Source organism: Fundulus heteroclitus, chromosome 11 (genome assembly GCF_011125445.2).
Source record: "Fundulus heteroclitus isolate FHET01 chromosome 11, MU-UCD_Fhet_4.1, whole genome shotgun sequence".
NCBI lineage: Eukaryota > Metazoa > Chordata > Actinopteri > Cyprinodontiformes > Fundulidae > Fundulus > Fundulus heteroclitus.
The window spans coordinates 9481762-9509203 of record NC_046371.1 but is presented as its reverse complement, the minus strand read 5'-3'; the positions used below and the strand labels follow the sequence as shown (position 1 = coordinate 9509203).

General features: G+C 39.2%; 1 protein-coding gene across 7 annotated transcripts in view; it reads right to left on the bottom strand.

The window, feature by feature from the left end:
• Nucleotides 1-27442, bottom strand: part of st6gal1 (ST6 beta-galactosamide alpha-2,6-sialyltranferase 1) — a 49176-nt gene that overhangs the window by 18581 nt on the left and 3153 nt on the right. Inside the window, exons 2-6 of one of the 7 annotated variants that reach the window (XM_036142816.1) lie at nucleotides 23033-23118; nucleotides 7739-7945; nucleotides 2917-3285; nucleotides 2570-2837; nucleotides 1086-1183 (exon numbers count right to left, since the gene is read on the bottom strand). In XM_036142816.1, coding sequence (XP_035998709.1) covers nucleotides 1086-1183; nucleotides 2570-2837; nucleotides 2917-3285; nucleotides 7739-7945; nucleotides 23033-23044 — 954 coding nt within the window. In that variant the 5' untranslated portion in view covers nucleotides 23045-23118. Of the gene's footprint in view, nucleotides 1-1085; nucleotides 1184-2569; nucleotides 2838-2916; nucleotides 3286-7738; nucleotides 7946-8338; nucleotides 8360-8516; nucleotides 8620-8657; nucleotides 8964-9411; nucleotides 9552-9750; nucleotides 9843-23032; nucleotides 23119-27442 lie in introns of those variants that run through there. The other 6 variants (XM_036142820.1, XM_036142817.1, XM_036142821.1 and 3 more) reach the window with 6 other exon arrangements.

Genomic DNA, 27442 nt, shown 5'->3' with positions numbered 1-27442 from the left:
TGATAGGATAGGGATATGACAAAAAATCCACTCTGGGCCTCAAAATCCTTTCCCGACGTAAATGTAACTCCCTACGAAGTAATACAACCTCTTCGTCAACAGGATCATCCATAAAAGGACATGTCATTTCATTCCCTTTGATGCGCTCTGCATGACTGAAATGTGCACAATGAATATGTCCCCAAAGAATCAATGAGGTGTTTAAACACCACTTCCTCTTTAAAAAAAGGGGAGGAGACCAAAATAAACTCTGGGTTTTCTGAAGAAAACCTGCTCCCGACCAGGTTAGGTTCACAGAGTAAATTGCCATGGTAACTGACTCTGAGTATAAGTTACCTCTCTTTCAGAAACGGGCTTGACTTACTCTGCTTTCTCAGGTTTAACTTACCTCCCTTTCTGAAACAGAAAACCCAGAGTTTCCCTCATTTCAGGGTTAACATACTCAGAGTTTTCACTTAACCTCCTTTCTGAAACAGGCCCCTGCAATCACTTTGACTATAGGCATGTCTTGACATTAAAACATTTTTTCTGCTTTTAAATTCAGAAAAGAGAAGTTGCCATCTTTGGATCAGAGTCTCTGAAAAATAAAATAAAATGTTTTTAAATTACCTAATCTGGATGGCACCAAATAGGCTTCTGGTTAATAAAAAAATGAAATAAAAAAATAAAAACAACAACAACAACAACAAACACACACACTTGTCACTACATGCATGCTTGGTATGAGGGATTGCTGCAAAATCAATCCCACAATGCAGGCTGTGCTTACACTGAGGCTCTAAACACTTTCAGGGGGAGTAAATGTTACTTCGATGCACTCTGCTGGGTTTCCTTAGAAAACATTTTAACCAATCTGTCTGAATGACTTGATTACATTGACTTTGTAAAGAGCCTTGAGATGACGCGTGAATTGGCATTATATAAACAAAACTGAATTAAACACATCTGTGTATATCAACACTTGTGGTTATGACTAGTTTCTGCGGTGACTGCTAATACATTCAGCTACAGTTTAACTATAACTGAATTTAGCAAAGATGTAAACCTTCACACCTTCAAGGGCCGGTCATGATATGAGAGTTTACCTGCGAGTTGATGAGGCGAATGGTTGTTTTGGAGCCAACATCTTTCTCGAAGCCGTTGGTGGGTGCAGCATTGAACCGTAGCACCGCATCATGAGAGTCTGTGGTTTAAGCAATATAGAGTCTCAGAAGAATTGATGCAAAACATTCAGTTTCTGTTTGAAAATAATCAAAAACAACAGGAACCCAACCTTCACACAATGACACGTAGACCAAACCACTTGTGTCTATACAGTTGCAACTGCCGATATCACAGCTGCAGTTTCTCCATTACTGAGTGTCTACTTTCGATAAAGTATTAAAGTTTTATTAATGTACGACCCATTAAGTTTATAGACATAACATTTATAATACAGTCCATTTATGTTTTCTCAATTCTTACCAGCCAGCTTTTAGCTTGGACCAAAATGTTTTCTAGCCACATTAATTGGAATCAAGGTCAGTTAAATATGGGGTTTTAATTATTATTCTTTAATTGTTTTTGAAAATTGGAATTTATTTTTTTTAAAGCCATCCCTTAAAAAGGAGAATTGGGTGCACAAGATAAGACAGGCTTTATTGATCTCACATTGGAGAAATTCACTTGCCTCATCGGCTCATAAGAGAAGGTGCAAAGTAGGAAAGTTGCATCAGTTATATACAGTGAATCTTCATATATAGAGTGAATATTCATATATACTCATATATATATTAATATATAATTTGATCCTGTATTTAAAATTTTCACCATGTGTGGGTTGGATCAAGTTCTCAAATGCATACATAACACCCCAGGCAACATTTGTCAGGTTGCACTGTTGCCATCAACAGGTACAAGCATGATTGCAACTCGGGTCTTGACGGTTCTTTCTGGCAGGAATGGTGGAGCTAATCCAAGCTGTCTTTTTTTCCTTGCAGAGACGGAGCTTTTAAGCATATCTCACACATATTTTCAACAGGGTTGTCATTCCAGAAGGAAAAAGAAAAGGTGGAAACGTGCTTTGTTAAATAGAAAAAAAAAGCAGTTAAGTGTTGTGGAATTGCAGTCTTGTTGTAACACTCAGTTGCATCAAAATTTTTACCATCTAGTTAATTTGAAGTGAAGTTGAGGGATTTCTAGGCAGCCCCAACGCTTCACCATGTAATCCACACCATGTGGCCAACAACATGCTGGACAGCTGGTACGGTGTTCTTAGGCTTTAAAGCCTCTACATATCTTCTCTAATGAGACGTTATGTTGACAAACATCTAAAACCTTATTTTACCCAACCATAAAACTTTTGTACAGAAGGCATTTAGCTAGCCCATGTAGGACAAAGGTTTGCTTATGCTTTGTACAGTATTTTGTTCAATAAACTGATGATTTTCATTAGTGGGTGCATATTATGAGGTGACTGCTAGGCTACAAATACTGTAAATTACCCATTGGTATCAATAAAGTTGTCCAAATCGTGAAGGCGACTTCTTTCTTAAAAAAATCATCACAACATTACAATGGGACTGCTCACCGATCTCTTTGCCCAGTCCAGAATTGCGCAGCGACCCTGCAGATGACACCACGGCACAGGTCTTGTACGGCCCGAGGTCGGAGGTCAACTGTTGTGGTGGCAGCAGCATTGTGGCCCAGGCCAACGCAGAGAAAGGCTGAAGGTCCGCCGTCAAAGTGCTGACTTCTACGTTTTTCTTGAGCTGGCAGAGTAGCTCGGGTCCACTCAGCTTTGGCCGGTTGGACGTGCCACCGGGACCAGACACCTTGACTCCATATTTATTCATTGCCTGAAAGAAAGTACGCGACTTATTGTAAGTAAGCATAAAGAAACAGGTTAGGGTCAGGGTAGAAGTAGCAGTCAATCACCTGATAGTTCTGCACCACCTTCTTCAGCCTGTTTCCCAGCATGCTGCTGGACATCTCTTCATTCCACACCTCTCCCAAAAGCCCTTTAGGCCCGAAGAACTCCGCTTCCCCCGACTTGCCGCTTAGCTCCCCTTTACGGCGGCCGCTGAATAGAGTCTCCAGCGCTCGTTTGAAGGGGCGGGGCAGCAGGTGGGAAAAAAACCCAGTAGACTCTTTTGTTTTTGCTGTTCGCTTTGGTGGAGACTCCCAGTTCTCATTGGTGTGGTTGAGTGAGGACAGCACAGGGATTGGACGGTGAGGGTCACTTGCAATAACACCTGGGTGCTTCAGAGGGTCTACGTACGTGTTTTTTCCTCCATTTCGCAGCACCTGGACGGGGGAAGAAAATCACAGCGGTGAAGATACATTTTAAACAATATTCTGTTGTCAGAGAATGAAAGAATTCCAACAATTCTGTTTGTAAAGTAAACAGACCTATATTAATCCAACACCATTTTACACACACACACACACACACTTTCCTTCACAGTGGAAAGTGTCTAAAATAATGCGTCTTCCGAAGAATAAAAAAAATTTGTTCAACGGACCTAATAGTAGGCCGATCAGCCTATTACCTGTATTAGGCAAAATTATGGAAACAGTGTGTAAGCAGAAGCAAAATTACTTTGAAAATGGCCTCCTTACCACATGCTAATAAACAAATCCCTTCACTTCAACAGCTCTTGTTCATATGGTTAATAATTGGACAAAGGTAATGTAGTCGGTGTCATTTTAGGATTTTAGTGCTGCATTTGATCTGATAAATCATGTTTTTCTCATTGCTAAATTAAAATGCTATGGATCATTTGTCTTGGATCAAAGACTAGCTAACTGACAGAAGTCAAGTTTTTATTTTTTATTTTTAACAATGGCTTCTTGTATGATACTTGCGAGAGCCACTGTGGTCTGCCTCAGGGCAACTCCCTCAGCCCTATCCTTTTCTCTGTTTATTTCAATGATTAGCCTTGTGTATTAAGCCAATTTTCAGTAGTCATGTATGCTGATGACTCAATGTTTTATTCAGATTCAAATACCACAGATATATCAATTTTGCTGGAAAATGAGATGTGTTTACTTGGAAATGGGTTAATGATATGATTTTAAATGTTAGCAAAACTAGAGCAATGCTAATTGGATGTAGACAGCGATTGTATAATAATCCACAGTTGACCCTTACAATCAAGAGCACTGTTTTGGACCAAGTTAAAAAAATGAAATTACTTGGTATCATAGTGGATCATCACTTGTCATGGTCTTATAATATTGACATTAATCTTGGTAAAATGGTCAAAGGTATTGCTGTTGTCAGAAGATTTTCCTCTTGTTTCTCAAACAGTTTTGACAGAGGATGAACAACCTTTGGTTCCGTCTCATTTAGAATACTGTTCAATTATGTGGTTGGCTGCCTACAAATCAGATTTGTTTTGATCCAGTCAAAGCAACTTAGATTCAACTCAAGTTTCGTTTATTAAAAGCAACCGAAAAACTGAACAAGTCAGCAAATGCAAAATCAAAGCGTTAATGGCATTAAAAGGCAAAAAAGTAAAAATACAGAATATTGTGTGAGCTGGTACCAAATGATAGAAATCTATAAATCAAAGAATTGTACATGGAACAAACCAAACAACCAACCTTCAAGGGTTGGATAACTGCAGGTTTTTCCCCAGAGTCTAGGGACAGCTAAAAAGCTCAGGCTGCGTCTAAAAGGATCTAATTATAAGCACTGTTCAGCCAAAGCGGAAATGTTTCAACGTTCGCCATTAGTGCTGTACGACTAGTGCAGTCAGTAAGGAAGGAGGCAGGAAAAGGAGCCTGTATGCTTCCCATCATAGCTCATTTAGCATAGGAACCTCACAATGTCTTTCGCTGGCACTAAGACACCATCCCACAATCCTTAGACATAAAGGTACAGCCCACCTCAAGGAAATTAACAAAAATGGCTCGAGAGAAGAGAGCAAACACCTAGTAGTTCATTTCCCGAAGGCTGTAGGCCCAAATATAGCTAGAATCATCCATGTGCATTTCTGTTTCAGTTAAATGCTTTGCAATGTTCTGATTAGAACATTTTGGATGCAGGTTCGGTCTTCATTCTAGTTTTAGGGACTTTCAGCAAATGTGGAGCAGTTCCGACAAGTATCAAAATGCCTGTCCATTAAAAGATTTTTTTAATCTATACCCGGAACCCTGTGAAAATAGCCCAGTGCAGACCATTTATGGTCACACTGCTTTAGCCAAGAGGAAATGTTAATATGGTAAAAGCTGGATTTAACATCAGAGCTCACCTACTCAAGTTTAAAACCTCCATCAAAAAGGTCACACTGTATTTTAGAAAGTGCAAGAGGAGTGTAGAAAAATCCATCTTTCCAGCCTGGTACCATTAAGACTTAAACCAAATCACTGTTCATCCAGAGGGCTGTTTCACTAAAGCAGATTTTAGAAATACAGTATAAGAGAAAGCTAGGCTTGACTCAGTGTGTAGAGCATCCTGGATTTATCCGCTTCACAAAAGCCAAACCAGGCTCAGTAGGTCCAACTATGTCAAGCCGAATTTAAGTAAATCAGACGAATGGGTTACCCAAGCTTTTTTCCCCCCAGGGGACCACAAGGTCCATTCACTGATGCTACAATGGATGAGTTGTGAGCGTCAAACTTCAAACCAAATGAGCAGCATTTTTGATGGACCTTTATGAGGAATTGAAGCACTTCAGACTCAAGACAAGAAACGCTGCTGCTATTAAGAAGGAAGACATTTGACACAAAGGAGCTAATTCTATGGCAAAAAAAGTTAAACCATCTTGTCTGATCTATCGGATTCTGACTCAAGAGGGCGCTGTTTTGGTGACCCTTCCATAAGTCCTGAAAAAGTGGTAGAGACATGAAACGTTTTCACCAGACAGCCTTTGCACAACAATGTTCATCTCAGATAGAGGCATTAATAAAACAATAGTCATACAATCTAAAACAAACTGAAAGAAGGTAATGTAGGATACTAGATATTGAATGAAATAACATATTCATGATAAAAGATATCAAATGACAAACATTCTTTCCATTAAGAGTTGTCAAGTCACCAGACCTTAAAGTCTGTATAGATTTTCTTTTTCGGGCAGTGAGATTGTGCATCACGTTTGTGAACTTGAGGAGCATCACGTTTGTTCTGGAGGAGTCAGCGAAACTGCGCCCTCTACAGTCACAGAATCTGATAGGTCAAGGAATTGGAGTGACATCTGACTTGATCGACAACACCTTCGCTTCTTTATCAGCCATTTTTCTAATCCTTTAACACATGCAATAGTCCATTAAAGGCCTGTCAAACTTACAAATTTCATACAATTATCGCGTAGGGTTAGGCCTATCCCTACTGCCAGAAGTAACTAGAATGTAAAACTCCAACCAGTTAAACGTTCAAACTATGAGATATATGTACCAGTTATTCCAGCCCTAATATTAATGGAGAAACTTCCCATCCACAAAGGTTACGTTCCAGTCTCAAAATATAGCCTAGCCTCGTCAATCATGCTCAAAATGATCCATGTTAAAGTCCTTGTTCAAGTGAATATTCTTCGCTCTGCAATTTAGAAATTCAGAAGGCTCTGAGTTCATTCTGTTAGACAAAACTTTGAATACCGATTAATATCATCCCAAACCTTGAAATGGGAACTTGGCATTTAAGGAAATGATTGCAACTTGCAAAATGTTAAACAGCCTCAGGCATGAGAATATGTGGCAAAAGGTGTTTAATTGGTTCATCTGTTACTTTGTTTTCTTTAGGACTCAAAGAGCTCTGACATCTTAAAACAAAACTCAAAATATGAATTGATTTTGCATATCGTCTATATAATAAGAAAGTTCTCACATCCTTTTGTGATTGGCTGAGAAGTTCCTTGTGAGACTCCAGGGAAACAGTTCAGACTGATCCAAATCCAGTTTTTGCCGACCGAATAAGAGGACTCAACGTTTAAGAAGAAAATGGAATAACTGTGTTTGCGTAGTACATTTGAATTAGTATATTTTTGTGAAACCTTTAGTATCATATTCCCTTCATGCCTTAGATTGTGTGCTTAGGACTGCTTGTAACTTTCCTTAAGTGCCCCCCTCCTGATTTCTTGAATGCTTCAAATTGGGAGCCACAAGCTGTGCCAGATCTGACAGCCTTCAAATAACAGAGTGCCTATTGACAGACAGAACCACTGGTAGAATAAAACCCGACCATTCTTCAGATGAGAGAGTTTGATGCGGGGAAATACCACCCGAGGAGAAATGAACGCTGGTTCCATAAAGCGGACAGCCATGTCTGACTCACTAAAGCAGTCCTTTGGTCTCTATAGTGGATGCTCTGGTACTGAAAGCTGACACACTGAGAATTTCTGAATTTTAATAATCTACCTTTTCTTTTCTTCATAGGTTAAAATTGAACGACAGAACTGGGCCAGGAAACCCATTTTCTTCAGACATCCTGGAAAACCTCACAAGCTTTCGTAATTCTTAGATTTCCATCCGCTCACTTAAAATTTCAACAACATTCCCTGCTCATAAATCTACCACTTATTTATAGTTACAGTGTGAAAATTAGTGTTTCTTAGCCTTTATACATTTGTTTTTTGCTGTAATCATTGCTTTAATTCCTAATTCAAAGAGTGACATGTGCATGCTACTTATTTTTAAAATGTTTGACATTTTAAAAAAGCAGCTTGGTTCATGAACATACCTTTTTTGACATCTTTGATAACTTTAGGAGGAAAACAAGCCTTAACATGAGCGAGAATGAAAAATGGCAACAAACCTTGATGACCGAGTGCGTACGAGGCTGAGCCCGGGTACGTGCTCGCACGCCGAAGATGGCGTCTGTGACAGGAACGCTGTTTTCAGCACACAGGGCATAGAGCATTGCCATCGAGATGCAGAAGAAGGTCATGCAGATGGCCCCGCGGCGAGCTCGACGCCTCAGACGCCACAGCAGGCTGACCCTGTCCATTGCCGCTCCAGGAATCTGAGCAGTAAAGGTGACAGCAGAGAATAAAGTGGATCAAAACATGACATTTTTTTTTTAAATAGAATTTGACAGATTTCCCATAAAATAATCTCTTTTACATCATATCTAAATAACTTCAACAACTGCTGACAAAGCAGCCTCTTTTAAAGGTTTTACCTTAGACCCACCGCAACAAAGAGTATTAATTTACTTAATGATTCTTACAGTTTCACAATTAAATCACAAAATATTGAGAAAAATTTTTATATATATATATATATATATATATATATATATATATATATATATATATATATATATATATATATATATATATATATATATATATAAAAATGATTTTCCAAATTAACCAAAACGGCGCCATTTCCTTTCATAAACAAAAGGAACAACCTTTAACTTTTTCCTCAATCCTTCAGTCCGTTCAGTGAAGCTGCATTCTTGAGCATCTTTATAAATCATTTGCAATAGACAAAACCAATGCATGATACTAACTTGTAAAGTTAGCTTTAAAATTACGCTTTTATTCCAAGTATTTGGCCAAAACATAATTTGTTTTATTTGTCCCTACCTTTATCTAACCACCTCACTTGCATGCAGTCAAGCTCTACAGAGCTCAGCTCATGCGCTCATATTGGAGTCAGGTGTGTTGACGCAGAGACCAGTGCGATCCGGCTCCCACGCCCCACAGAGAGCGGTTTACATCTGTTACCTGATGATAGTCGCAGGAAGTTGTGTGGCAACCATAAGGGGCAAGATAGCGACTGTTATCGCAAAGTTGAGTGAGAGAGAAACTCCGACAGAGACACTTGAGCCGAAGGAGACAGCTCCTTTAAGTGAGCCGATCTAAAGGAACCGGCTCTCCAAAAAGAGCCGGAATTCCCCGCACTAGCAGAGACGTATCTGAAGTTGCAGGACTTCTATGACGTCTAGAGTTTGGGATCACACGTGCCATTAATTGTGCAGGTTAATACCTCCAACAGCTGAGCAATTTGATTTCTCCACTTCAACCACAAAACTGCACAGAAATAAAAAAGGAAAAAAAAGAAATTGCTTGGTGCAAAATTAGTAAGCCAGAAGTCCATGATGTTTAGCAGTTGCGCAGCAAATACTGTGACGTAATTCAAACCTGAACGGCTTAAAAATATGACCCAAAAAGAATATAAAGCTGTACAGCAGATGGACAGACTGCATTATTATTTTTTTCTGCATTGCTAGAGACTCCAGGTACAAAATAAAATGGATTTTATGGCTAAAAGGGAGATTTTGTCCTCTTTAATACACAAAAGATTAAGACCTTTTTTAAAAACAATCTAACACAGAAGCTGGTAGATACTGAAACAAATCTAAATATGCGACGCAAAGTTTCACTTTTAGTAATTACAAACCATCAATAAAGACACTCGACACTACAGAAGAAATGTCCAACAGCCCATATTACTGCATAAAAGCTAAATTTTACCCACCTGTTCAAGACTGATCCACTATTGATACAGTTCAGATGTAAACGCCCAGGACTGACAATGCTTTGTTTCTGCTTACAGTTTAGGTTCAAGGACTCTCCGGATGTGTGTCGTGGTTTATGCATGTCTATATAACTTCCAGCCAGCTGACTTGCAGTGACAGAGATCTAACACATTTTAACGTGTCCGAGCCCAAATCACAGCAAGCCTGACTACTACAAACCCGTTCGTCTGGTAATAATAGCCTGACACTTTCATACATAGATTATGTCTCAATGTATGATGAAACATAAATACCCAGGAGGTAAGACGCAAAAGTAAGGATAAAATACAGCAACTTACTGACAATTGAAATACCAAACAGCCAGGAAAAGTTAAAGGATAGTAAAAACAAAAATCCAGGATCTATAATTGAAGGAGGCTGGTGATAATCAGGTGAGTGGATACAGGTTGGCCAAACGGTAACAAGGAGCAAGTGATGATGATTAAGGTTAAGCGCTGCTGCTGCTAAAATGCAAGGTTTACGCTCCAGTTCCAGTTCTTTTACTGTTAAATAAAGACAGTCCATAAATAAAGGGTTCTGGAACATTTAAAGCTTGTATTAAAAAAGTATTTTTTTTTTTTTTTTTACTCAAAGCTTCTCAACAAATACTCTTTGATGGCATCTAGTGGCCAAAAGTATGAAGCTCAGCTTGAATGGACAATTTGAGATGAGCTAATTCATCATCCTTGCGCCCTCTTGAACTGATCATTTCTGTTTGAGCATCATGTGACAGCTCTGTCAGCTGTTCAGCTAGCCTGTTTTTTTTTTTTAAATAAGTGATTTACATCTTCCATGATGTGGTCTATGTTTTCTAAATATGACAGAAAAAACATGAAGCTAAATGGATATGGCAGTATGCATGTGTTATGAGGTGATATACCGTTTCATGGGTCAAATCTGAAAATTTGAAACTTGTATAAAGGTGCGTTAACACTGAGCACGAATGTGGCAGGCCAAGTGACAGATTTACATGATATCCCTTTGCAAAGGCGGCACTAAGTGAGGCCACAGAGGCAATTCTGGCGACGCGAAACGCGCAATTTTAGCGATTAAAGAGAAGCCAGAGCGACACGAAACCTGCGATGGCTGCAAAGCGACAGTTGTTGGGAGTTGAAAAAGCTGAACTTTTATGTCTTGTTGTGATGCAACAACCAATCAGGAACTAGATGTGGCTGTGACATGGGGTGAAGGACTGCGGCAGAGATTTTCTTCTATTGAACAATCAAGAAAAGCTGATGGTGGCGGTCTGTGGTCGGCCTCAGTTGGATGACTCAACCAATTATTACTGCAGAGACAAGTCCAGAAAGGACCAAGCCTGCAGAAGAATGAGGGGGCTGGAGTGGCAGCTAAGTAAAAGCGTCACTAGATGGCGCCATAGTACTACTATACTTCTGGCTTGTCGCCTGCTGTGCGATAATGTCAGGCAAGTGACAGCACGCAAAAGTGGCGTCATTGTGGCGCCACTGTGAACGCAGCTTAACAGTGCAACATTCCTATTCCTTAAAAATAACAACACACAGCCATTAATATCTGGACACCTGGCAAAAAAGCCAGTAATGTCCAAATTGTTCCCAACTAGCCAGGTTCCCGCCCCTGTGTCATGTGACTTGTTAGGTGGTGATGGGGAGCAGTGACCATTCTGGTCACTGGAAGTCCAACACCTCATGGCAAAGAGGTCTCTGAGGATCTAAAAAAAGAGTTGTTGCTGTACATAAAAATAGCCAAGGCTGCAGGAAGGTTGCCAACACTGAAACTTAGCTGCACTCTAGACCATATATCAGAACAGGATCACGTGCTCAGGGTTATATTCTTAGGTTGTCTTTTGAAAATAGACGCACGAGTGCTGCCAGCACCACGGGTCAGCCTGTCTGTGCTCTGACCTTACTGCACCAGATCAGTCTGCATGGCTGTTGTCCATGAAGGAAGTCTATTCTAAAGATGACGCCTAAGAAAGCCCAAAGTTTGGACTGGATTACTGGAACCATGCCCTGAGGTCTGACGAGACCAAGATAAATTTAGTTGGTTCAGATGGTGTCAAGCATTTGTGGCGGCAACCAGGTGAGGAGTACAAAGACAAGTGTGTCTTGCCTAAAGCCAAGCACAGCGGTGGGAGTGTCATGGTTTGGGGCAGCATGAGTGGGGAGCTACAGTTCATCGAGGGAACCATGAATGCCAACACGTACTGGACGTACTGAAGCAAAGCAAGATCCCTGCAGAAACTGGGTCGCAGGGCAGTACTCCAACGTAACCCCAAAACCACCGCCAAGATGACCCCTGCCTTGCTGAAGAAACTGAGTGTAAAGGTGCTGGACGGGCCAAGCATGTCTCCGGACCTAGACCATAATCCCTGGGGGATAGAAAAAATCCTGGGGGATTTTATCTGGATTTTATTAGTTTAACATATCTGATACACAAACAAAACTTTATTCAGGACTATACTCACAACCACTATATCTAAAGTGTTTGTGATGAGTAGTGCTGCAGGGTTTCTAACAAGCTATCAAAGTTTTACTTCATTTTTCACTCATTTTCAGTCCAGTCACATCACTTCAATCTGCTTGGAGCTATTGGAAAAGAAAAAAACAGGTTAGGTAACTGACCACCGTGCCGACCCTTTCAGGAGTAGTTGCTGCTTCTTGTTCCAGTCGGGTTTTTCTGTTTGACAGCGGGTGAAGTGGTTTATATGCTGAGCAGACTCTAGAGTCTCACAGGAAAACCTGCTGGGTTTGTGGACGGCATTTTAAAAACAAGAAGGACTTGACTTGTTCTTCTCGCCTGGTGAACTCTGTTTCCTCGGTTACGCTGTTGGTTCTTGGCCGTACTACAAAGATTTGGTCAGCCACTCTTAGTCTTGTCTTTGACTGAGCTGCCTCGTGATGAATTGTTTTCCATTTAGGACTCTATATTCACTGAAAACACAATCAGGCTACTATTACAACAACACGTCCCCATAGAGACTCTCCAGTCATGCCAATCAGGAAGGAAACCATGGGACACAGGAACCACATGCTGAAGGGATTATGTAACTCATCTGATTTAGAAACACCTTAATATCCCATGAGAGGTGCTGGGGGAATATATGTGTATATATATATATATATATATATATATATGTGTATATATATATATATATATATATATATATATATATATATATATATATATATATATATATATATATATATATAGATAGATAGATAGATAGATAGATAGATAGATAGATAGATAGATAGATAGATAGATAGATAGATAGATAGATAGATAGATATCGGTAGATAAAATCCTCCACAACGAATCAAAGAATACCAAAATGTATTAAAAAAAAGTATTTGTGTTTTTGTGATACTGTGTATTCAGTTGGACTTATCCAGATTCCAGATCACCAGACAACAATTAAGACAGAAAATACTCACCATCAAATAGATTCTTCTACAAAAACTGTACAAAACATGACATTAACGGCCATTCCCATCTATACTTGGACACACTGAATGTAACCAAACTGTTAATGTAGCAGCTCATACAATATATTCTTAACAGTGATTTCAATTTCCCAAGATCCAAGTTGGTGGCTTCAGACTACCTTTTGAGAGAATTAAAAATACAGGGCCTAATTTGAGGAAAAAGCAGACCTCACTGCTGTTAAAGGGATGGTCTTAAGAGTCTGCTTTATTTTTAAAAACGAGTGTATATGTGTATTAATATCAACCTGACCATGTTGTGCCGTGCCTCTCACCCACTAATCGCTGGATATGTGCACCAGCTGTCTCACAAACCCTCGGCAGGATTACCCGGAAATATTAAAGAGATAGTAGCAAAAAAACTTTACACTCATCTTTTAATCCTCATAAGAGATGTGGTGTTTCATAATCTAAGTCAACAGTTAAACCAGGAATAAAGTTCAGATACTAGAGAAGCATGATATATCAACATTAACATTGGTATTGGCCAGTGTTGGTTGATTTTGAACACAGCCTTTCCTACACTGATGAGCAGCAGCAATGTCTTCTTTGGTGTCAGACGTGCTCACACAGACGATCATCAATTTATTAATGCATCTGATTGTGGGAGAACCTCACCGCTGCTTTCCATCTGAATTCCTAGAGCTTTAACATTTATCTAAAGCAATAGTCTAGTAATGCATTTTGTATTTGGTCTTAATTACTATTATTATTATTATTATTATTATTATTTAGCCTTTATTTACACAGGTTGTCGAGTTGAGAACTGAGATCTCATTTACAAGGGAGAACTGTTGCGATAAAACAACAAAAAAAGTTTAAAAGCCACTGACGACGTAATTCATTAAAACATTCAACTCAAAACATGAGTTCAATTCAATTAAATGTTATTTATATAGCGCCAATTCATGAAGCATGTCATCTCAAGGCACTTTACAAAGTCAAATTCAATCATATTATACAGATTGGGTCAGAGTAAGTTTCATAGGAGGAGTTCTTCTCTATCTTTTTAAAAACAGATTTAAATTGTGCCAAATGAATCAGCATAGATAATTTCAGATGTTACTGTACAGGGATTTAAGTTTACATGGCAGAGTAAGAAAATTACATCTAACCCTAAGAACTGAAAGTTGTCAGGGTTTAGTTTTTATCTAGCTTTGTTTACAGTCAGTTTTCAGTTCCTCCTTCCTCTCTCACTCAGCTTACCTTACACTCCCTCTGCAGTCAGTCACACCTGTTGATCATTAATCAGGCAGACTCACTCCACCTGCCAGCCTCCCTACTTAAGCCTCACTCAGTTCTCACTTCCCTGCCGGTCTGTTATCAGGCTCCATTCAGGCCTTGCCTGTCTACCTGGTTTGCTCCTGCCTCGGTTTACCCTTGTTTAGTCTCTGCCTGCTGCTGGATGTTTCCTGTCTCACCTCTGAACTTCTAATGAAGCTGCTGATCCAGCTGTGACTCTGGCCTGCAAGTCTTCACTCTGCCGTGCTGCTGGTCCTGCTTGCCAGTTCCTGCTTGCCAGTTCCTGCTTGCCAGTTCCTGCCTCCTGTCTGCTCCAGCCAGAACTCTCTCCGGGCCGTCACCTCCTGCTCACATCCACACCTCTGCTCCAGTCCAGTCCTGCCTCTCTGGTTTCATCTGTCATTAGCCATCTTCCTTTCAATAAACTGTCAATTTTAGCTCCGTGTGTGGTTCTGAGTTGATCGTGACAAAAGTATGTGTAATTAAGCTGTGTACATCTAAAGTAGCACTAAAGAGAGGAAGTTGACCATATTATTATTACCCAGTTTGTTTTTTTTATATCGGACACACTGTTGGTAGGGCTGGGTGATCGATTTTATTGATTCATTCAAATTTACAATTTGCAGTATTTTTTTTTTTGGAAAATGGGGATTTTATTTAGCCAACGCACTCACTGGGCTTCCACGAGGAGAATAACATTAAATTTTGAACAAATGTTTAGGGAAATATGTGTTCCAAATATAGCAAAGAGGAAAGTCTTTTACAAAGCACTTTCATTTACTTTTTTTTAAAGTTACATAGTTTGAAGTTACACAAGTGAAGTGAAACCTGTTAGCTCATTGTGTGATACCACTATCGGCAAACATTTGGTATTATTTACATTGTTTACAATAGAGCTGTGTCACAGCTTGTATTTAGTCGCACTTTGAATTCAGGTCAACTCCCAGGCAAAATGCTTTATATAAAAGCAAGTTTTTAAAAATTTTCTTTTAATGAAACGAAAAGGAGGGGGAAAAAAAATCTATTAATCGGATTTGGTATAATAAAATCTGAGAAGCCATATCGCCCAGCCCTAACTGTAGGTATAACCCATCAGCAAACACAGCTGTTGTGAGACAAAAGACTTTGAGGATTGGATCAGTGTCACAGACAGATGGTGGATGTTACCTAGTATCTGTGAAATTATCTCTCTCCAAGTCCCTGCCTTCACTAGCATTTGTATTTCCATTTCCAGACGACACATTAGTTAGTAAGTTATTCTGAACTGCCAACCTTCACAATGAATGAACAGAGAAATTCTGATTCTGGTGCATAAAAAAAAAGACAATGCTCCACAGGGTGCATAACAATAACCCATACATTTATGTATACATGAGCCCTTCTTTAACCTTCATGAAAAACAAAAAAAAAACGTCCTTCAGGTGTAATGGAGAAAGTCAGTATCCTTTTCCCAGAATGACCTCCAGCTAAGATCAGAACCTCAAATTAATTAATAATAATTGCAGTATGGAGACTTGTGTCAATGACCCGATGAAATCAGGTCAAGCTATGAATGGAGAGAGTCTGCGTGTGTGTGTGTGTGTTTCTTTATTGCTGCGGTGCATTTTTTAATCTCTGCAAGCAGACGACGTCACACCGTTATGTGTCTGGACTCAGGATATAGTGACGGTTTTTATATGTAAAAAAAAAAAAAAAAAAAAATTTTAACAAAAATTACATACTGCATCTTTAAATCTGGCTGATCGGGTTATGGAAGTGGTACGAATATGAAAAAGGGTCGAATGATCGTAAACATAACAAACATAAACACGGCTTGGCAACATGTGGTGAAAAACTAAAACAGGACAAAGAGTCGAACCAGAGACAGCGACCAAACCTTTTTTCCTGTAAACCCGTGTAACCAGGTGGTGAAATAATTCAAAACTGAGTGTAGTTCAGGAGATGCACTGTTGCTTATTATCTAAAGTCAGTTTAAACTTTAACCACTTTTAACTCTTCTGTAGTGGCACAATGAATTTCCCTAATAAACCGGACTGATATGTTTACAACATATTATTTACAGTTAATAATTCCTTTAGTTGTTCACTGACCAAAGTCTCAAAGACCTTGGCCAGTACAGACAATTTAGAAATGGGCCTATAATTGTTTAACCCGGCCAGGTTACTTCACTTAACAACGGCAAAACACAAGCACACTTTGAAATCAAATATCCCCAGCAGTATGAAAGGAGAGATTAAAAAAGATGTGGGTGGTGCAATAAAACCAACTGTTACCTGCTTATTTTTGGGGGGGGTCTAAAAGCTTAATAGCATTACACACTTCATTTAAAGTGAAATGCTTAAAAATTAAAGGGCTGCAACATCATCAATAGATTATCTGGACAGGCAACAGAGGAGTTTTTGGGAGAAGCACTAACTGGATTAAATAAAGAACCAGAAGTAATAAAGAAAAAGCATTTCTTTTTTAAATGACTTTTGAGTCTTTTAACATACAAGGAAGATCTGAGGATTATGTAGATTTATTCAAGAAAGTCTGTTGATCGTTATGTGTTTTTGTTGTCATTTTTGTTCAAAAAGATCTGAGCTTTTGCATTCCTGACCTAAACCGTTGTAGAAACACGAAGTCTTTTAAAATCCTGCCAGCCTGAACAAAGCCCAGTCTCCTTGCTTCGGTCCACGCTGTTGTGTCTACCACTAAGATAAGTGGTGTACGAGTAGAGAATGAGAAAAGGGGAAGAAGATTGGTAGATTGGAGGAAGTACTTATGTACTCAGTGACAATAAAAGGTGGAATGCTGCCAGACTTTCACGCTATTCTGCAAGTATTCCATGAAAAACGACAGAACCAGAAAAAAGTGACCTGGTGGTTCAAAGGAAAAGTATTCGAACTGTGTAGTTAAAGGACTTTGTGGATAACAGACTTTCAAACAGGCTAAAAAAAATGAGTAAATGAATACATAAATGATTGTGTGTTACATGTTTTGGGTACAGGTGAACTAATTCTCATGGTACAAAATGTTTCAAACACCTGGATTTTATTTTTTTAATGGCTACATTTGGTAATTCTGTTTCATAGTAACTTCAAGTGTTAAAAGTAAAGGGTTGCTGAATATATTTGGTTGGTTTTGTTTGCTTAAGTAATCACCAACTTTGATTCCAGCTAAAGTTATACTTATGACATACAAACTGTTAAATGAGGTTGATGTTCAGTCTTATGCTAAATGGGTAAGTAAGTGGGAAATGTTGTGTCTACCACTAGGTGGTGTACGAGTAGAGAATGAGAAAAAGAGAAGAAGTGAGATGGAGGAAAAGAATACTTTATGTTACTGTTCTGCTGAACTAGTGTTGAATAAAAGCTGTTAAAAGTTCTTTGCCTACGTGAGCTATTACCTCGTCCTGGCTTCCGAACATAACACACGCCTTGTACTGAAGGATATATGACAATATAGAGTTGAATTATGCATTATCATGTCCTTCTACCTTAAATTTCTTAAAGGGAGCATGTCAGTCAACTCTTTTAGAATTTTTTTTAATAATATAAAGCATGTTCAATGCCAGGAATAAGATAGATTTGTTCCTAGTTAAAAACAAATCATGACTAAATCCTTGATCTGAAAAGTGTCTCATATCCTGTTTGAAAAAAATACAAGGCTTTGCTTTACGGATCCTTGCTTTTTTGATTGTGGCAGTAAAACAAGAGGCGGGGGAGCATTTACGTGGAATAGTAGAGACTATAACATCAATTAGTGATGCAGGATTTATAGGATTGGCTCTAGCAGTACAACGAATAATAAGCTTTGAGTTCATCTGAAACTGGGTGGAGCAGGTTCCGCTTTAATTCTCCCAAAATAAGCATCTCTCTAGCATTTCATTCAGCAAAACATTTTGAAAAAGACAAAAGTGCTTCACTAGCAGCTGACACCAGGTCACAGTTATATGCTGAGTTCCTAAGATTTCCAGAACAACTACAAGGAACCCAAATTGTTCAGGCTCTGATCTATAAAGAAGGACCTTGGATTGAAATGTATTTTTCATATAAATTAGGAACACCGCCACCTCTGTTCGGATGATCAGCTCTGTACAGATTATAACCACTATTGGAAAACTCCTTATGCTGGACAGATTTAATTAACTAAGTTTATGATAAAAACAATTACATCAGCATTCAAGGACAGTTCCCAATTATGGAACAAAGCCGTCATCCAGTTAAATTGTGCATGCTTAAACCAAACCAAGTCAAGCTTTAAAGCCAGCAGGCGTCTCGAAAGTAACAGCATATGGACTAGGTTGAGATTTCACATTTCCAGAAATTAAAAGCAATAAAATAATCAAACCTCAGTGCTTTGTTTCTCTTATGGATAACACTGGTGTACCCGATATTCAGCCAAACACAGAGTTACGGTTTAAAAGGTTTATTGAAAGGGATGAGCAGGAGATCAGAAGATGCAAGGAGTGACAGGCTAAACCAGCGGTGAAGGCACGGACAGACCAGAACAGGCGTTGTGGACTGAGGAACTGGCAGAACGAACGGCTGGAACTCGCAGGGAAACAGGCAGACTTGTGCAGCATGCAGACAACTTTCAACAGAAGAGTCCAGCTGGCTGAGCACACAGGAACTGGTAGAGTCAGAGCACATCACACTAGACGAAACAAGATGAGACGAGACGTTCTGGCAGTGAGCGGATGACTGAGGCAGGTATAAGTAGGCAGGTGAGCAGAGTTGACAGTAATTAGTGGCAGCAGGTGGAGCTGATCTGGGCTGATTGGCTGCAGACTGAGGTGTGGACAGAGCTGATTGGCTGAGGGGAGTGGAAACTAATTAGTCCAGAACAAAGCAAACAAAAATCTAAATCATGACAGTTTCATTATTACATAAATTTCCTGACATATAAACAGGTGAACTATTTGAAGCAATAACATGTTCTTGCGGTGCCATGACGGTAATAAGTTAATGTGCAATCTGGAGTCAAATAGCTGTTTTCCAACCCCACTGGAACTGATACTATGCATATTATTAATCTCCCAATTATCTCCATTTGCACTGTTCAGAGCACGTATCAAATCAAACATATTTTTAGATTATCTAAGAAATAAAGATAAATCCAATCCAGCCCCAGCGTAAAATACTAGTCCATAACTAAAACTTCATCGAAGGAGAAACCGTTTATCATGATCATTCAGGACCGTCAGAGACACCATTAGTCATCAGCTCTTGTTGTGCCGCCACACCGAAGAGACGTCCCACCAAACACCAGGAACAGTAAGCCAAAGCGGAGTCCAACAACTCAAACAAGCAGTTTAAAAGTCTTTTTTTTAATTTAACAAGTCTTGTATGTCAAATTGGTCAAAAGACTTAACAAAAACCTGGACTAGACGCAGCAAGATCTAAAAGTAGAGCAAGACTACAACCTGAAAGCCAGTGCCACTTTTTACGCATCTTTGTCATTCAAATTTAGAATATTATGAACTAGATAAAAATGCAAAGTGCAAAAATACGCGCCTGTGCAAATTCTTGTTATCTGGGTCATCGCAACGGCAAACAGGCTTAAATCAGAGGCAACCAGACTCTCGTTTAGTTTTTCTGAAAACGTTCCAACACCTATCCTGGAGCAAAAATACGATTTCTTTATTTTATTTTTACGAATAGCTTACAAAACTTATGACATTTAAAAAAAATAACTGAAACTGAAAATAAACAGAACTGCTGCATTGGCACAGAGGTGCTGCCATCTTGGATTCTTTAATCATAAACTGTATTTAAATAATATGGCTTTTGCCATATTTGTAAATAAAGTAATGAGGGAAATAAACCGGTGTGTGTGGATTTCTTACAGAGTGACATAATAAAAATGCTTTTTTCTTATAATGCATGGTTGTGGCTTAGAGCAAAAAAATAAATACTAATAACCAATTTATAATAATCAGAAAATAACAATATTGTATAATACAGAATAAAAGTATGAAATGACTAAACCATTGCAGAATTGTTGGCTCTCTTGTTTAAAAACACTGTTTCTCTGCTTCATTTAAACCAGTTCCAAACACTGGGCAATGAATCAAAAAGGTGCCGTTGTCATTAAAACAGGTAGTGGTACTTGAAGCGCTGTAAACCTTATCGTGTCCTGAACTGTTTACTTTTGGCTTGTTAAAGCGCAGTGGACAAACAGTAGCAGACAACATGGCTCCACCTGTCACCTCTGACTGTGGAAACTTCACACTGGACTTCACACAACGGGGATTCTGTGCCTCTCCGCTCTTCCTCCTTCCTTCTACATAAAATGTAAACTTTAATTTCATATGAAAAGAGGAGCTTGGTGTTTAATATTTTTATTAAACTTCTACAAACCAAAAGAAGAACACCCGCCCTAAAACAACAAACATGCGGATAAAGCCTGTCTCTTTAAAGGAACATAATACAGTTGTAAACAAGCAACAAAAAAAAACATGAAAAAAAGAAAGACCCATAACCAACCAGAATCATAATAAAATAAAAATGTCAGAAAAAAGAAAAATGTTTTTGTTTTCTACCTGGATTATTGAGACGCATCAGAACATAGTCAACAAAACCGACGGTTGGTCAAAGAAAATCAAAACCGGTTTCCAAACTTTCTAAAATTTATTTTACCTTTATCTCACACCTGATTTTTACGAGTTTTATACTGAACAAAACATGTTTTACCCGATGCCATACTGTGGGTGGAGCGGCCTCCATCCATCTCAACAGGATAAGAAGGCGAACCAAAGGAATTGGCTCGCCGTCTTACAACAACAACGCTGCATTTGCCACTTGATAAGTCATGTAATGGGTGTGGGGGTTACTGTAGTTGCAAGTACAGGAGAAAGTGCACCAACATCATTCCATAACACTTGAATTTTGGGACAAGTCCAAAACGTATGTATCAATGTTGCTTCCCCGGATGTAGACCCATCGCACACCGGGTCAGTTTGAGGATAGATTTTGACTAACAAAAACCTGGACTGGACACAGCAATATTTAAATGTAGAGTAAGACCACAACCTGAAAACCAGAACCACAGACACACCCACTTTGTGTAGGTGTGTCTGATGAACCAATTTGAAGTGAATGAAAAATCGTCTCAGGTAGATTGAAGATGAATGAGATGCTCCTCAGAATATCAACCCACACTGCCTCATTAAGTGCAATTTTCAGGTCTAACTCCCAGGAATGTTTAGTAGCAAAAGAGTAGGAAGGATTTATGTGAGAAATTAGATTCGGCATGTTTCTGGTTGGATCAAAAGACATAAGGCCATCAATAATTTTGCAGGGAGACATAGCAGGAAACCCTGGAGTGGATGATTGAATAAAGTGTCTCATCTGTAAATAGCCAAAGAAATGTCAAGCTGATAGACCATCCTTCTTGGACAGCATCGCAAAAGAGGAAAATGTGCCCTCAATAAAAAGATCTTAATAAGTTAGACCCCTTGCATTGCCATATGCTAAACGTAGCATCCTGCAAAGTAGCAAGGAACATGTTATTGGACAAAATTGGACTAGTGATGAGGCTCGTATGTTGCAGCCCCAAGTATTTCCTGAATTGTGGATACATTTTCAGAGAATTGTAAACTAACAGGTTAGTGCTTATAAAATTAGAAAACTGGGGTAATGAGGCTCTGAAATCAAAGGGCTAGGGTTAGGGTTAGGTTTTGTATTCTGGAGAGCCAGAACTACAGAAATATGTGTCCATCTTAAGCCAGATGGAGCTAGTATCACTAGCATTGTACACCCAGTAAGACAAACACCACAAATTACATGCCCAGTGGTAGAAATTAAAATTGTGCAGTGCCAGCCCATCATCCTTCTTGCTTCTGTAAATATTCTTTCCTCAACGTCGGCCTTTTGCCATTGCAAATGTACGGCTGAGATGATTGAGTACAGTTTCTTAAAATACATAACTGCTACAAAAATAGGGAGCCATTGAAATAAGTAAATTAATTTAGGGACGTTTTAATTGGATCAAATCAAGGAAAGAGGACGAAGTGACCACTTAGTTAAGTCACACATATTTGAGTAATCTCTAACTTTTACAAATCAACTACTAGGATCTGTCACTGCAGCAATTACGTAAGTAAAGCCGGCATTTCAAAACCAGTGAGTGAAAGCTGTGTCACTGATAAGGAGTTAGAAGAGGGAAAAATCACTTCCTACATCACACCTACCCTCAAACTCGCCTGGTCCTAACTTCTCTTGCAGTTCAGAGGTCAGCTTAAACATGCCCTCTGAGTTAGGTTAGAGCCTGCATGGTCATGAAATCTGAACTAAGGAGTATAATTAAATGCACATGTCGATACAACACATTGGAAAGTCAATAAACTCATATCTGATTCCTTTCGGCATGAACATGCTGTGGTAGTCCTATTTCAATAGTTAGAAATCTTCCAGATACAGATTTTTCTGAAGTTAGAGTCAAGCGCTAATGTTCTGCTCCAATGTTATTTTTAAACATGAACTAAACTGAAACAAAAACCTGAAACTTCTACCCTGAAAGAGCAAGATAAACAGCTTTCCTGATACAGACTCAGGATTGCCTTAACACAATTAAACCAGATGTATTCTTCCTGAAACATACTGTACATACGGTGCATAATTCCTCCGTAGCCCATGTGTGCTGCAGTGTTTCTTTCTGCTTGATGTGGTTAAACCTGAGTGAGTCATACAACCAAAGGCATCTAGAGCAAAGAAACAAGCGTGACACCTGTAGTAGCTGCTGCTGCAGTAGATTTGCCAGATCTTCGCCCACCCACACACACACACACACACACTGAGCCAGCTGAGGTTTCACACACTCCATGAATGAAAACAATCTTTGACTTAAACACTGGTGGGATGATTTTACATGTTCAAAATGTTAAAGGTTTTACCTTGTAGCCCATGGTGTGTTTGAGCGCACGCTGTGTTGTTGTTGCTTAGAAACGCGCTGCAGCCTTCAGGTCTCTCCTCATCTCCTCTGCAGATGGAGACATAAACAAAAAAAAACTTGTTTTATTATATGCTGTGCACACTGGGAAGCTTGTTTTTTTTTGTTGTTTTTTTTTTGCTGGAAATACAGCTGATGCAGGAGGGTAAATCGGAATCAACTTTTAAAATGAACACAGATTGATCAACTGAAACAAAGCATTTCTTGAAGAAATTTAAGGATTGGACAGAATCAGAATCAGCAGGTCAGAATCTTTAGAAATGTAGAGAATCAATATTTGCCAAGAGAAAGTGCAGTCGCTGCATCTTTGTCTGAAACCCGCCTCCAAACAAGATTTCGCTTGAGGCTGCACGATGTTAATAAAATGTTGCAGAGGTGATGATTGTGGTAAACATTCAATATTAATTGTGATATCTCTCTATTTTCTTCTTTCTTCTCTTTCTCATCCATGCTTCCTCTTCCTCTGTGACCTTGAGCATTTTGGGGCAATGTCATTTGTGTCCAGTGTGAGCATCTGACGCTGTGAGACTGTCCAACTGGCTAAGTATTACATTAGCTTGAAAAATGCAAGTTCATATATTATTCATCCATCCATCCATCCATCCATGTGTTCTGCTTATCCGAGATCGGGTTGTGGGGGCAACAGGTCCAGGAGAGAAATCCAGGGATCCCTCGCCCCGGCAACATCCTCCAGCTAATTCTGGGGGATCTCAAAGCATTCCCAGGCCAGGATATATAGACTAGGGTTTCTGCAGGTGTCAGAAACTCAAATTGAAGACTTTTAAAGACCTTAATGAATAAAATGTTATTTCTCCCAACATACAGAAATGCCCAAACGAAGTCCCATTGCAAAGTTACTCGCAAAACAGGTACATTTGGGTTTGTGTGTGTGTGTGTATATATATATATATATATATATATATATATATATATATATATATATATATATATATATATATATATATATATATATATATATATATTATAATATATTCACATATTTTCTTGAACATCTATTCAACATTACACGCTATTACCAAAATAATTTCCCCTATCAGGACTGGCAAAAAAACGTCTAGATTTTCCAAAACTAAAATCTTCATAAATTGTAAATTTGAATTAATTGATCAAATTGATTTATCACCCAGCCCTTTACTTTACAAGGCCAGGCTTTACTCCTAACCTGAGGTGAGGGGGAGGCTGTACCATCCAGTCAAAGGGACTAAATGTCAACTTAGATTTGACAACTTAGATTTGGTTCCTACAAGGAGGAGCTCAGTTTTATCAATGTTCAGTTTAAGTAAGTTACAAGTGAACCAGGATTTTTTTTTTTTTTTTTCAGATAGGCAGGAGGTACGGGAAGTGGGTGGGAGTGTAGAACTTGGCTTATATGAAAGATAGAGCTGGGTATCATCTGCTAACTGGTGAAATGTATGTTTTCAAAAAATTAATGTTCAGAAGATATATTCAAGGGGAATAATAAAAAGTAGGGGTCCCAGGACAGAGCCCTGGGGGAACTAAAGGGCTAAAGTTGAATGCACTTTAACTTAAGCCCTTTAAAGAAATTGTGCGGTAAGAATGAAACTAGTTAAGGGGTGTGTGAGTGATGCCAATAGAGGATAATCTGTGGAGAACGATACAGTGAGAAACTATATCGAAGACTGCAGTCAGATCCAGAAGAATGAGAATAGAAAGTAGACAAGAGTGAATGAAGTGGGGAGGTAACCGTTTTCTCAAGTGCTTTGGAGATGAAAGGTATTGGTGTCAAATTCCTTGTAAGTGCAAACCTACTTGGCGATAAACTTGATTCTGAAATAAATGAGTGAATGATGGCAGTTATGAATGGGAAGAGAGCTTGAAGGCAGGGTTTGACCTGGGCTGCTGTGACTGGATGAAGCATACAGGTGGAAGATTTAAATTTACGGATGATTTCAGAGATTTTAGAAATGTTTGGAAGTCGAACACTTTAAAATTCTGAGAGAAAGGTACAATTTCAAAAGGCAGGATAAGAGGCAAACATTGGTGAATCCTGTGTATTTTCCCATTGAGAAACTGCAATGCAAAACTACATGAGTCTGCAGAGAACAAGAAGGGTGGGGATGCATTCAGTGGTTGAATTACATTTATTGGAACTGATTAACTCAGAGTAAGAACTGGATTTGGTTTGACAAATCATTTACGTATACAGGACTATTTGAGTTTTGTGCATTTCTTTGTGAACTGTTAGTTATTATTTATTTGTAGTCAATCAAGGTGACGACTTTTAGCTTTCATGAACCAGAGTTCAGGGGTGAACCAGGTAACAGACCAAGTTTTCACTGGAGCAAGATCATTCAAAAATATTATTTAAACAGTTATTATATTTAAAAGGAAGCTAGTCATGGGTGAAAAAATATCTGGAATCAGAGTTCTGAGGACATAAGAGGTGAGGGTATCCATGTTGATGTCGTTAATATTCCTAAATGAGTTAAGACGCGGTGTCTTAGTTATGGAAAGACAAAAGTTGAATGAAAGAAGGAAATGATTGGTTATTTGAAGATTATCAGGCGAGCAGTTGGAGGGGATGAGGCCAGAGCAACAGATTAAGTCCAGGGTGTATCCTTTAATGTGTGCCGGAAAGTCAGTAAACTGAGCAAATCCAAAGTTTTCCAGACATGACACGACGTCTCAGGTGGGGTCAATTTTATCGTTGTCCTGATGTATGTTGAAATCACCCAATATTACAATAGGTGAGAGAGAGGAAAGGTGAGTTTGCAGTTTTGTGTTATTATTTGTTTAAAATTATTTTAACTGGGCGCCTTTGTTTTGCACTTTACTTCTTCAGTGGTATACTGGTATTACAGTGGTAGTTTTATAAGGACGGAAGTACTTATAGTACATTCTACTTTACTACAAAGTTTTTTTTATATTGTTTCATATTGTTATATTTCTATTGCTATACCTATGTTATAGCCAGTTGGAGTCTGTTAATTTGCAAACACTTTCAAGTGTTTCAAGTGCAAACACTTTCAAGTCCTAAAATATTTTATTATAACCACTGAACATAATAATCATATATATATATATATATATATATATATATATATATATATATATATATATATATATATATAATTTATAGATGTATTCAGCCTTGAATCCCTCGTTCCACCACACAAACCAAAATGGTATGGGGCAGCAAAGGCCAAAACCTCAGCAGGGTGAATCTGTGGACAGGACAACTATTAGTTGTGAAAACCACAGAGATGGCTGTATTGTAAGAGTGGCAAGAAGAAAGCCATTGTTGGAAAAAATAGGGTCATAAAAAGTCCCCCTTTGCAGTTTCCTACATGCTGTGTTGTGTCACACTGACTCACAGTGTGCATTTTGGTCTGTCTCTCGCCTTTCCGTGTGTGATTGGCAGGTGTGGCTCTTCAGATGCAGCTTGTCGGGGCTTATCAGCTGGGGCATAAGAAGGAGCTGCAAACAAGGAGCAAGTTTGACTTGCTCTTGTAGTGAGGTAACAGGCCTAAATATTTGCTGTTGCCAATAGCTTTATATACTTGAACTAATGAGTCCTGTCAGCACATCCTCCGACTCCAGTCCTCCAAGTCTTCCAGGATCCCTCGCTCCTGGTCTGGTCCTCTCCTGCTCCTCTGATCCTCTTCCTGGCTCACTACCTTGTCTGCTGCTCCACTATGACCACTACCACCCTGCCAATCCACCCTCTACCACCACCTACAGCTTCCCACATCTTCTCCTAAGGCACTAAGGGAGTCTCAGCCTCTGTGAGTGTGGTCACCTACCCAGGATCCCAGGTCAGCCTCCCACCGTAAACCCACCTCTTACCAATTCATCCTAATCTGCCTTTTTCCCTCCATAAATAACAATCTCTTCTCCTCAGCATAAGAACCAGGACCCAGATGAACTCACCGACTTCCTTATTTTTTCCAATAAAGGTCTCAAAGAACCACCTGTAATTGTCATCAGCACCAAAGTCACCAGTAAAACCATGACATGTAGAGTAGAGGCTGACATTTTTTGGGGAATCCCGTGGGAATCCCGGTGCATGGCAGCCTCGCCTCTGTCAGCCAGCCCCAGGGCAGCTGTAGCTACTAACATAGCTCACCACCGTCAGGGTGTGAATGTGTGCGTGAATGGGTGAATGACTGAACTGTAGTGTGAAGCGCTTTGGAGGTCGTCAAGACTAGTTAAAGCGCTATACAAGTACAAGCCATTTACCATTTACCATCTATTAAACTCACAGAGCGACTGTAAAGTTGCAAATATTAACAACCTTGACGAGAGTTAAATGCCACGGTGTTAACACTCAGTACCCTGCTTGTAAAACGTGTTTCCTAGACTCATTTTCCAA